At 47.1% G+C, this 12,182-nt stretch overlaps 1 protein-coding gene across 1 annotated transcript in view; it reads right to left on the bottom strand.

Annotated features, from left to right (window-relative positions):
* LOXL4 (lysyl oxidase like 4) overlaps positions 1–11,475 on the bottom strand; it is an 81,686-nt gene extending 70,211 nt beyond the window's left edge. Inside the window, exons 1-3 of the mRNA XM_083149570.1 lie at positions 11,148–11,475; positions 8,793–8,962; positions 4,782–4,990 (exon numbers count right to left, since the gene is read on the bottom strand). Coding sequence (XP_083005696.1) covers positions 4,782–4,990; positions 8,793–8,962; positions 11,148–11,433 — 665 coding nt within the window. The 5' untranslated portion in view covers positions 11,434–11,475. The remainder of the gene's footprint in view (positions 1–4,781; positions 4,991–8,792; positions 8,963–11,147) is intronic.
* Positions 11,476–12,182: the final 707 nt, after the last annotated feature.

Below are 12,182 nucleotides of genomic sequence, written 5' to 3'. Positions count from 1 at the left end.
CGGCGCGGGTCAGAACTGTGGGGAGGAGGGGCGAAGAAGAACACTGATTATGGAATGTCTACTTACTGTAAGAATGGAAGGCCGCGTCAAGCTAATATTTTAAACAAAGGGTCTTCGTGCTGAGGATTACAGCGGCCTGCCGTGAGCATCATCTAATTGCATCACTGCGACAAGGTGCCTTAAGTGGCAAAAAGAAATATAATCAGCATCACAAGGATAGGGTTATCCGCCACCTTCCGGTTCTTTTCTGCCAACAGGACCCAATTATATTACCAGGTGTTCCAACAAACGTTATGCGTCATCCGACATTTCCCAGCGCTCTGTGTGACTGCCACCTACTGGACATGGGGCGATTCAGATGTGCTTGCAGCAGTTCCAAACTCGCGCACCCTGTGACAATATTTGGGTCTCATTGTCGCCAATGCGCATCGGCTCGGAGCTCCTTCGTCTAAGTTTTTCTTCGTAGAGGATCTCGCAACCTGAGTAACAGGCAGGGGGCTTTCCGGGGTGGACCCCCAGCGTTGAATGGGCATGCCCACAAAAATGGTGGGCGCACCCAGAGAAATGCTGGGTGGGCCCGGCAAACGCAGGCGTATCCGTGACGGGGCGGGCCATTGACGTTGGCATCCCCTCTCTCTGATGGCTCCTGGGTCAAGTGGTGGTTGCGAGCGCCAGGCAGAGGAGAAGAGAAACTATATCGCCTGGGGAGCGAGTCGCGTAGTGTGTATGCGTGATTTCACATGTCACTTGGATTTTTTTGCCTGTGCCCAACAAGGTTTGTCACTTACATAAGGCGACCCTGAACATTGCACGTTAATAAGACATTTTCTGTAATTGGTTGGGGAGTGATAAGACACTGTATAGTAATCTATATAGGAATGCCACACCTCCCAACTGTCCCGATTACAGCTGGACAGTCCCGCTATTTGGACCTGCTGTCCCTCCTGCAGGTGTCAGTGTCCCCCGGCTGGGGGGGGAGTTGGAGGGAGCCGGACATCACGGCAGCCGGCGTACTCTGGAGCAGCCATGATCGCTAGGCAACGCTAACTCTGGCCAAGACCGCACCCACCCGGTAGCTCCACCCCACAAACTGTTCGCTGGGTGCACACACCCAAGACAGAAGGCGTGGTGCGGCGGCGGATAGTTCCCATGGTAATCGGCCCGTGACGTGGGTGCAGGAGGCGGATGACCGGATGTCAGCCGGCCACCCACTTCCCGCCCACTGCCCCCCCCCCACACTTCCTGCCAAATGGCCACACATATCTAAGGTTACCTAAGAGTAACCTTAGACGTCTGTGGGCCTTCCACATGATTCGATAATTGGCAACCATCGAATGATGTAAGTGTTCCCCCACAGCCTGCGAATGGATATGTTGAACATCGCAAGCCCGTGCGAGTGTACGTGTTGTGCGAGAGGGGGGGGGTGTACCGGCATTCGGTGGGCGGCTGTCTGGTGGACTTGCAAGGCCGCAAATTCGCAGCCTTGCAAACCAACCAGAATAACCCCCACTTTTTGTATATGCAGTGGTAACTTTGTGATCCAACTTGTTTTAATCATTTTAATAGAACATGTTCTAAATAAGAATCTGGAGCAGGAATAAGAAGTGAATAAGAAGCTACAGCACCTCGAGCCTCGTTACAGATAATACAGATCAATGTCTATTATAGATATTACTGAGCAACAGAAATATTTGTTCATTTCTAGAGCTGCAGAAATGGTTACAGTATAGTGGGTCAGTAATGTCTAGGTCAATAATCGCTAGGTGGACCACTAATGGTGACTAGGGCGACACCTTAAAATGGTCAACATTCCATTCCAACATTCCATAGGCCGACGTTGCCAGAAGGTTGAGACAAGCCCAAGGTCGACATGGACATGGTTGACACTGAAAAAGCCGACTTTTTCACGGTACGGACGTACAGGACACTCGAAAGCCTTCATCCTTCTCTGCCTCTGGGGTTCTATCACGAATATTTGCAATTCAAAGTTCACGAATCTTAGAAATGTTAAAAATTTTTTGCAATGCGGCCTTTTCAAGCTAAAGGACCATACACACTGAGCGGCTTTCCCCCTGCTTGGCGCCGACGGAAGGGGGGAGGACGGCGTTGTATAGCGCAGAGCTATGCAAAGCCGTCCTCAACGCCGCTCATCTGCTGGTATAACCAGCAGACGAGCGGCTTTCCCTGCGATGATGCGGGAGCGTGCAGGGGGCGGACTTAAGGTCAGTCCCGGGCCCCGCAAATCCTAGTGGCGGCCCTGTCTGTGTGCACCCAACCCCACTTCAAGCTACGCTTCATCTATCAAGAAATGTAACAGTGAGTATGGCTATGGTGTAGTGGTCTGTGTCATGTAGCAACTAGGGTGTAGTGCTCAGTGTACAAACTAGGGTGTAGTGCTCAGTGTACAAACTAGGGTGTAGTGGTCTGTGTCATGTAGCAACTAGGGTGTAGTGTTCAGTGTACAAACTAGGGTGTAGTGCTCAGTGTACAAACTAGGGTGTAGTGCTCTGTGTCATGTAGCAACAAATAAGGCCAACAGGATACTAGCCTGTATAAGAAGGGGTACAGAGACTAGGGACTCAAATGTAACTATGCCACTGTACAAAGCATTGGTTAGACTGCATCTAGAATATGGAGTACAATTCTGGGCCCCGCGGTACATAAAGGACCTCATAGAACTAGAAAAAGCCCAAAGAAGAGCAACTAAGCTAATATAAGGTTGGATAAATTAAGCTAGAAGACAGATTGGGTTTGCATACCTCCCAACTGTCACGATTTTAGAGGGACAGTCCCGATTTTCGGGTCCTGTCCCGCTGTCCCACCCGCGGCAGGCAGTGTCCCTATTTTATTCGGACAGAAGTTGGGAGGTATGCGTTTGTTTACTCTGGAAAAGAGACGTATAAGGGGAGACATACTTAACATGTCCAAATATATCAGGGGCCAATATAAGGAACTATCAGGTGCTCTTTTTTGCTTCAAGGAAGGACTCTAGGACACGTGGGCATGAGTTCAAACTAGAGGAGAGAAGATTTCACACCCTTAGAAGGACTTTTTTTTTTTTTTAACGGTCAGGGCAGCCAAACTGTGGAACTCTCTTCCAGTAGAGGACACAATAAATACATTTAAAAACATCCAGGGGTACAAATAACAATCATAATCTTTCTAAAATGAAATCAGAATACACAACTTAACATAAACTGACTTTTCTTAGCATACATTGGAAAAATCAATGTGAGCGACCATCGAATAATTTTTTTTTAGCGTACAAATCTCCTTGCACGCTAGTGGGAGGGGTGGACGTTTGGTGGGGCGGAGTTACCTGCTCGATAGGAAGTGATTATACGCACTCAAACTACTGTGGATCCTGTAAGGGAAGGGAATCCAGTGAAAGAAGACGAAACATCGGCGCAGAGCATTCAACTTTTTTCACCTTTGCTCGAATTTCTAGCGACCTTTCAAACCACTTCAACCATTCAAAAAGAGCTTTCAAAAATGTTAAGCACCTCTATTATCTCCCATTATCATACATTATCTATCCGACAACTACAATTTGTTCAATTGCAGCAAGAAATTCTGAAGATGGATTTTTAAAAAATTATAATTTCTCCGCATTATCCCCTCTTGCCCATGACTCCTGCCGCACTGTTTGGGATGGAACACGACGGAACAAAAAAAACAAAAACCTCCGGGATGAGACAATAACACAAACAGCTTCCCATAAAGATTTATGTTATGAAGCAACACTATCGGACAGGAATAAATTACATAGGAGTGCCCATAAGAATAGCACATTTATTACATGGAGCAATCAAACATATTCTTTATACTCATCCAACTCTTCCTAACCACAGGCTTTTCCTGCGAGGTACAATGTGTAATTAGGCTTCGCCGCTGATAGCGGGTTTGAAATATTTTGGACAACAAACGTGGCATTCAACACTGTTGTGCATTGCAAAAGTACTGTCCTCATACGGCATCTGACCTACAAAACAACGCTCTCCCAAAACGGAGAGTCTCTTCCTTAGCAAATCTAACGGGGGACCTCGGAAATGAACTCTAAGATCCAGATATCATTTGATGACCTTTCGAAGTGTCTTTGTGAGTAATGATGGAGAACAGAAGGTCTAGGGGGCTGATAAATTATTTAAGGAAGCAGGGCTGCCATCAGAAATGGTAGAGCCGGGACTGACAGAATAGGCAACCAGGTGAGACCTTTGGTGTACGCACCTATCTGAAGGTGACCACACACTAAAACGATTTTTTTTGCTGATAGTCCGATTTCCGAACGATCGGTCGATTTTTTTATTGCGAAATTGGTTGCAAATTGGCTAATTGCTATCTCGTTTTCGATCCTGCATGAAAGATCAGAAGAATTAGAAAAATATCCACAGGAACGCACACGGGATCTTAAGATAAATCTTTGGTAAAGATGTGCGCTTGCCTGAAATCTTTTGTCCAGGAAGGACAAAATATTTTAAGGTTGATTTATGCGCACGTCTTATGCGCACACCTTTCTAGTGTGTGGACACCTTAACTCTTTATTGTTTCAATCAAGTCCCAGGCCTTCTGTCTGTCGGGCCTGGGACTGGAGCCCTGGCAGTCCCCTCGACCACCCCTACCCCCCCCCCCCCCCCCCCTCTGATGGCAGCCCTGTATGAAAGTAAATAAAATAAACTTTAATTTACACATTTAGAAAAGAAAAACTTTAAAAAAAATCAACTCCTAACAGGAAACTTTTGTAAGTTGCCAAAAAAAGTGGCGACCCGGTTATAGTACATTACCTGTAAAACTTGTTATTGGGTTGCACTTCTCCGGGAAATCCGAGCATTCCGCACACGACCCTGCTGTTTTCGAGGGTCCAACCTTGGTCGCAGACCTGCCTCCATCGGCCATGATGCTTCACTTCCACTACGCCCTCGGTGACGGGGAGGCGAGCCTTGGCGTGGGCCGATATGGGCTTCAGTCTAACACCTTCTATTTTCTTTGTGTGCTAAAAGAACAAAATACAATAACATGATCCAGTTACTATATACAGTACACAACAAAAATGTATTAAACCTTCTATAAAATGGAGAAGTTTCCCATAATGCTGCAAGTATTCAACTCCTATATAGAATGTATCAAGTATATTCTATAAAATGACAGTAAGGGGTAAATTTACTAAAATGGGAGTTCTCTTGAATATGGGAATTTACCCATATCCACAGATGGATCATCATTCCCGTCAAAATGACAGCTTCTGCAATGTACTTTTACTTTGAACTGTGACAGTTTTTACTTTCACTTTGAGCTGTGACAGTTTTTACTTTCACTTTGAGCTGTGACCGTTTCTTGACCACAAACTCTCCACCCCATCCCCAGTCCCTATCTGCTCCTAGCTCCACTCTTTTTCATCACAGATTAGTGTCCCTGCAAAAATGGATTTCACTTTCTGTTATGACATTTTTTTAGCACACAGAGGAGTAATTTTGTCCATTGAGTGACCTCTAGTGGTCTCTGGCCGTACTTCACATCATAGAGCTGAGTAGTTTGCCTTGTATATGTACAGTATGTAGATAGTGTTGCATTAAAAATACAGGGAATGATCCTGGTTCGTTTGGTCCCCTCTGCACAGGTGTATATTAGTATCAGGGCCGGCGCCACCACTAGGCAGCATTAGGCATTTACCTGGAGCGCCGGCCACTGGAGGGCGGCATTTGGGAGCAGCCCCCCCCCCCCCCCAACCACGGTCCGGCAGCCGCATCCCCCTCCCCACGTACTCAGCGGCGTCCGCATCAACCCCTTCCCCCGGACTCAGCAGCCGCTGCACCAAGCTACCGCCACCCACCCCCCGGACTCGGCAGCGGCTGCATCAAGCGGTTTATGTCACATCGGTCCTGATTAGCATATGCGCATGTGCAGGGCTGTTGTACGGACGCCTTCTGTGACTTGCACAGTCGCCAAGGTGTTCGCACAGAGGTGGGGTGCGGGATTGGGACGTCTGCAAAACATCCATTTGCAATGTGCCGTGCATGTACCCGTTCGTTAGCCCACTCGCCCAGCAAGTGGCGCTAGATGGCTCGCTAAGCAGGGGATTTACGCTGTTTAGATAATTTGGATTATCTATAGAAAAATCAATGTAACCTGAGGTGTACAACTGTAACCAGCCGGCGTACACACCAGAAACATTGTATTGATGTAATGAAAGACAAATCTGATGGAAGGGGTCTGTGTGGCATTGTACAGAGCGTGCAGAGCTTTGTAGGTGTCTGTTATCTCTGAATAGACAGCAACAGTTGCTGCGCGGAGGGGAAAAATGAACAAGGCTGCAATTTAAACAAACATTCATTTAATGTCAGAGACGTAGTGGTACAATCACAATTCTGCAGGTAGGAACATGTGGACTTTTATCTTCCAGCCTAGATTAGTATCTGAGTGTCTTCTGCAGCTATTACTGCCCAATGAAATCTGCTTACAAAATGATTGCTGCTCCCAATAGGGAACTGAAGGCACATGTTCCCCGGAGAGGAGACACAATTCTGGCTTGTTGTCATGTACAATGTGCTGCGCCTGGCAATCTGCACAAATGACAGCGTGAAGGCCTGGCATGCGAAGCAGAGCCAGTGGCATCTCAGGAAGGGGTGGGGGTGAGGTGATAGCAGCAAGTATAATACGCAGTATTCATACACACAGCCCCTGATATCATGCAGCCTCTCATATAGGGCCAGATGTACTAAGCATGGATAGTGATAAAGTGGAGAGTGGTAAAGTACCAACCAACCAGCTCCTAACGGTGCGGGTGAAGCGAGGGGATTTGCCATGGTGGAGTCAGCCTGCTTGCTGGGCTGCAAATGTATGCAGTCTAGCGAGATAGGTGTGAATTGGGCCCTTTTTAAAGTCTCGGAAGATAACAAATAATTAAGGTTTTCCAGAATCAGATTAGTCAAAGACGTGCTGATGTGTGTGAGTTACTTTTACGGATGGATCTTACGTGACTACATTTGATAACTAGTTTCAGGGAGATTCTAGTTGGTAGTAGAATTTTGCACAGCGCTCCATTGAGGGGGTGTGTCATGCTCCACCTAAAGGGTGTGTCTAGTTCCATATATGGAGAGATTGTGAACGTGGCACCTAGAAGTGTGGGTGTGTACTGCTACATCTGAGAGGAATCTTATAAAATGACTTAGATCCAAATGTAGATGATCCCCAAAGCAGTTAGTAAGAGTTACTATACTGTACTTGGTAATGTGCTGGGAAATGGTGCTGATGATTCAATGTAAATGTATCTGTCTCTCATTCCTTTTTTCCCAAAAATGTAACAGTGTAATGTGGGCTAGGTGACATGAGGGAGATTGCTAGACTAATGGGGGAGAGAGGGAGATTGCTGCTATGTCAGGGAGTCTCCTGCAGAATGCAGGAGGGGAGGTAACTATGATGTAACAGTGTAATATGGGCTAGGTGACATGAGGGAGATTGCTAGACTAATGAGGGGGAGAGGGAGATTGCTGCTATGTCAGGGAGTCTCCTGCAGAATGCAGGAGGGGGAGGTAACTGTGATGTAACAGTGTAATGTGGGCTAGGTGACATGAGGGAGATTGCTAGACTAATGAGGGGGAGAGGGAGATTGCTGCTATGTCAGGGAGTCTCCTGCAGAATGCAGGAGGGGAGGTAACTGTGATGTAACAGTGTAATGTGGGCTAGGTGAAATGAGGGAGATTGCTGGACTAATTAGGGAGAGAGGGAGATTTCTGCTTTTTCAGGGAGTCTCCTGCAGAATGCAGGAGGGGAGGTAACTATGATGTAACAGTGTAATGTGGGCTAGGTGACATGAGGGAGATTGCTAGACTAATGAGGGGGAGAGGGAGATTGCTGCTATGTCAGGGAGTCTCCTGCAGAATGCAGGAGGGGAGGTAACTATGTTGTAACAGTGTAATGTGGGCTAGGTGAAATGAGGGAGATTGCTAGACTAATTAGGGAGAGAGGGAGATTTCTGCTATGTCAGGGAGTCTCCTGCAGAATGCAGGAGGGGAGGTAACTATGATGTAACAGTGTAATGTGGGCTAGGTGAAATGAGGGAGATTGCTAGACTAATTAGGGAGAGAGGGAGATTTCTGCTTTTTCAGGGAGTCTCCTGCAGAAGGCAGGAGTATAGGCAGCTATGCTGGTCATGCCCCGAAGCATCTGCAGCGATTCAAGGGAAAATGTAATAAAGTTTCTAAGAATAAAAAGAAATGATGTTTCCCATAGCAACCGATAAGATTCTGTCCTTAATTTCTCTATTGCATCCTAGAAAATGATAGACATATTCCAAATTTTAAACTGTGCTGCAGGCCAAATGTAAAATAAAAATGTGTCTCTGCTGAAGATCCTAGTCTGTTTTAGGGGTAGATGCATGAAGCAGTGATAAGGGAGGAGAAATGATAAAGTGCCTGTTACTTTATCACCGGCCAATCAGCTCCTGACTGTTAAGTTACAGGCTGTGTTTAAAAATCAACAGTCAGGAGCTGATTGGCCGGTGATAAAGTACCAGTTACTTTATCACTTCTCCCTTATTTATCACTGCTTCATACATCTACCCCTATGTGTGGTTGGTACCTTAATGGTAATCATAAATAGGTAAAACCCGTTGATTCCTTTAAAATGTTCTCTAGAACAATACTTAATAACCAGGAGCTTCCTTCTCTCTTAGAACATATGTTTCAGCACCAGCAGAACATATGTTTGGACTAGATAACAGAGTTTCCTATTTAGTTCCATGAGCACAATAAAATGAATGCCCGCAAGAGTAATCTGGCGTCGAGCTTGGCGGATACCTGCGCAGTTATTGTTTGCGGCTGCGCTGCTCCCTGCAGGCGACTTGTTGTACACAGTATGCCAACGTCCTCGGAGTGCTTGCAGTCAGTGACACCCCAGCCGTTGGATTCACATTCTGCCAGCGAGCTCTCGGCACCTGAGCAGCGGACGTTATCCAACCAGATGGGACCTATGGAAACCAATAAACAAGCTTCAGACCTTGCTGTTCATGGGGAAACTGGATTTTACGGACCACTAAGACTCAGCCGAGACAACCTGTGCAATTGGAATATTTCTCTGTGTGGGTGATTCAGAACTGGCGCCAGGTAAAACATTGGGCGATGTTTACAGCTATTGGGATGCGGCAATGGAGATCCTTACAATTTGTGTTGCAAACATTTGTGTATGGCTTTGAGGATGTAGCAGAGCCTCTGTATACTCCAGCAGATGCCTGACAACTATGAACAGTCCAGTTATTAAACCAGTGGAAAGATTTTCTTTTTAAGTTAAATTGGGTACTACCGTACTCACTGTTATAGACACTGATAAATGGAGAGGAGCAGAGCCGGGTGTCATACAGCACAGCAGCCAGTGTGTATGTAGGTATGAAGTAGTGGTGCATAGTGATGGCCATTGATTGGTTACTGATCAATGGTTGCCATTGATGGTACCATTGATGGGTCACCTCAATGGTGCAACACCATCTGCAAGGGAACCATTGATAGGACGGTGTAATGGTTAGCATTATTGCCTCACAGCACTGAGGTCATGGGTTCGATCCCCACCATGGCTCTAACTGTGCAGAGTTTGTATATTCTCCCCGTGCTTGCGTGGGTTTCCTCCGGGTACTCCGGTTTCCTCCCACAACCCAAAAATATACTGGTAGGTTATTTGGCTCCTAACAAAAATGAACCCCAGAATGTCTGTGTGTGCGTGTACATGTGGTAGGGAATATAGATTGTAAGCTCCACTGGGGCAGGGACTGATGTGAATGTTCAACTATTCTCTGTACAGCGCTGCGGAACATGTGTGCGCTATTTAATAAACTGGTAATAAATAAGAAATAGTCTCACTGATGCTAAATGGAAACCTAGCGTCTCCCACTGCGGCACTCTCACACTGGGGGTTATTCTGGTCGATTTGCAAGGCTGCGGATTTTTCCCCCAGACGCCACCCGTCGAATGCCGAAGCGACCCCCCCTTATAGGCCGTGTCCGATCGCACTGGCTGTGAATGGATGTTTAACATGAACATCTATTCGCAGGCTATGTGTCAACACCCACATCATTCGATGGTCGCTGGAGATCGAATGATGTGGTGAGTGCACGCATATCCATAGTGACTCTCAAATCACCTTAGATCTCCGTGCACATTCGCCAGGAAGTGGGCGGGCAGCGGACATCCGGTGATGTCATCTGCCCGCCCCTAGCACCCACATCACAGTCCGATTACCATGGGAACGCCCATGAAATGCTGGGCGTTCCCATGGGCATTACTATCCGCCGCTGTCCCATCCCCCCCTGCCCGCAGTCTTGGGTGCATGTGCCCGGTGAACAGTCTGTTCGCCATGGCCGTACGCACCCGGTGTATGCACATGATTTGCAGTGTACGTGATTGCCACTTTTTAAAAAAAAATGGGAAAATGTATTATTTCTGCTTATTGAATTATTATTAAGGTCTAACAAGATATAATGTGTACAGAAAGCGGCCATGCCAAGCTGCGATATTCATAGCTTTGCATGTCATTCCAATGCTGCCCGCACCACCGTGGTCGCCGACCATGAAATGATTTTGCAGGCGCTCGCAGACGTAAGACACCTCTCTTGTGTCTTTTAACTGTGGGCGCCCAGTAAGGGAAGCGGGAGGGTTGACTGACATCTACTGACATCAGCTGCCCCTCCCCCCCCCCACACCTTCGTCACGGATGCATTAGCATAGGAACGCCCAGCAGTTTCATGGGAACGCCCATGGGCACTTCCCGCACTGCTAGGTGCGAACGAGATGGCGAACAAGCAGTTTGCGGCACCTGCTCGCACCAGGTGGCTGCACATGTGCATAATGGTATACGCAGGGTAGTGTGAAGAGCCTAGAACACGTACAGGAACTAGTGTAGTGTGTGCAGAACAAATGGATACCAGATAATATCGGAAGGTACGTGAGGGTACAATGAACAGTAAGATATGCAGACAGCCGAAACAGGTATAACATTGGATATTCTAACTAGGATCTCACCGACTTTAACAAGACATGCACTGCAATATCTTCAAACCTGCTGTCTTACATGCTTCAAGAGGTGACCACCACATACTAAGTAAACATACATACAACATACATACAATACATACAATATATGCATACAATACATGATGCATTTACCTTCTCCCTGTCCATACTTCGCACTATGTGCCCAGTTCATTGCCATCTCGAAGCCCAGTTGTTTGCAGACCACATTTGCCACCTCTATGTTGAAGTCGTCATCACAAACTGTGCCCCACTGACCGTTGTACAGAACCTCCAGGCGACCTTCGTTGGGGACCCTTGATGTCCCAACCAGACGCAGCTGGATTTGCGGTGCTCCCGCTTGGAGCTGCGGTCGGCATAAGTCTATCAGACACGATAGGGATGCAATAAATAAAGATACAGCGAACGTGGATGCTTCCATGACTTGGTCTCACAGTGATTAGTGGATGATGTATTTCGATAATTACACCTAGGGACCAAACAAAAACAGAATGGATATAAGGAAATGCAATTATTTGACAAGGATTTGTTCTTTTTTTCTACAGGCAACTTGTATGTATGAAGCAGTGATATGGGAGTGAGCCAGAGGAGGAGTGGCCCATGGCAACCAATCAGCTGCTCTGTATAATTTTATAGTATGCAAATTATAGATGTTACTTCTGTGCTGATTGGTTGCCATGGGCACTTCTCCTCTGGCTCAGTTCTCCTCCCTTATCACTGCTTCATACAGCCACCCGCAAGGTTCATGCAGTCCAATGAGTCCCCAGAGAATGATCCACCTAAGGGCATCTTACATATAGGTGCACATGGCAACTGCCTAGGGCCTTTCAATTCTGGGGGCCTTCAAGCAGGGGCTGGCTAGTTTGGGAAGCCGGGCGGGTGGGGGAATCTGTCTCCAGAGCTTCTAGTCGAAAATGTTACCCGGCCATCCTGATTGTGAATTACAATTAGAGCAGCGGGGCACTATTCCCTACCTGCCTCCCAGGGGGTTATTTACTAAGATGGGAGTTCTATTGAAGATGGGATGTTGCTAAGGGCAACCAGTCATTCTATCTATTATACTACAGACCACACTTCCGGCGGGGCAGTGCAGTCAGCAGGGGTCAGCGCAGACCCTCGACACACAGCAAAGCAGATCACAGGGACAGGCTAATTTTGGAGCCTAGGTCC

The sequence above is a fragment of the Crinia signifera genome, chromosome 6, assembly GCF_055691185.1.
Source record: "Crinia signifera chromosome 6, ASM5569118v1, whole genome shotgun sequence".
Lineage (NCBI taxonomy): Eukaryota > Metazoa > Chordata > Amphibia > Anura > Myobatrachidae > Crinia > Crinia signifera.
Note: the sequence above shows the minus strand (reverse complement) of the source record. Positions and strands in the feature narration are given on the sequence as shown.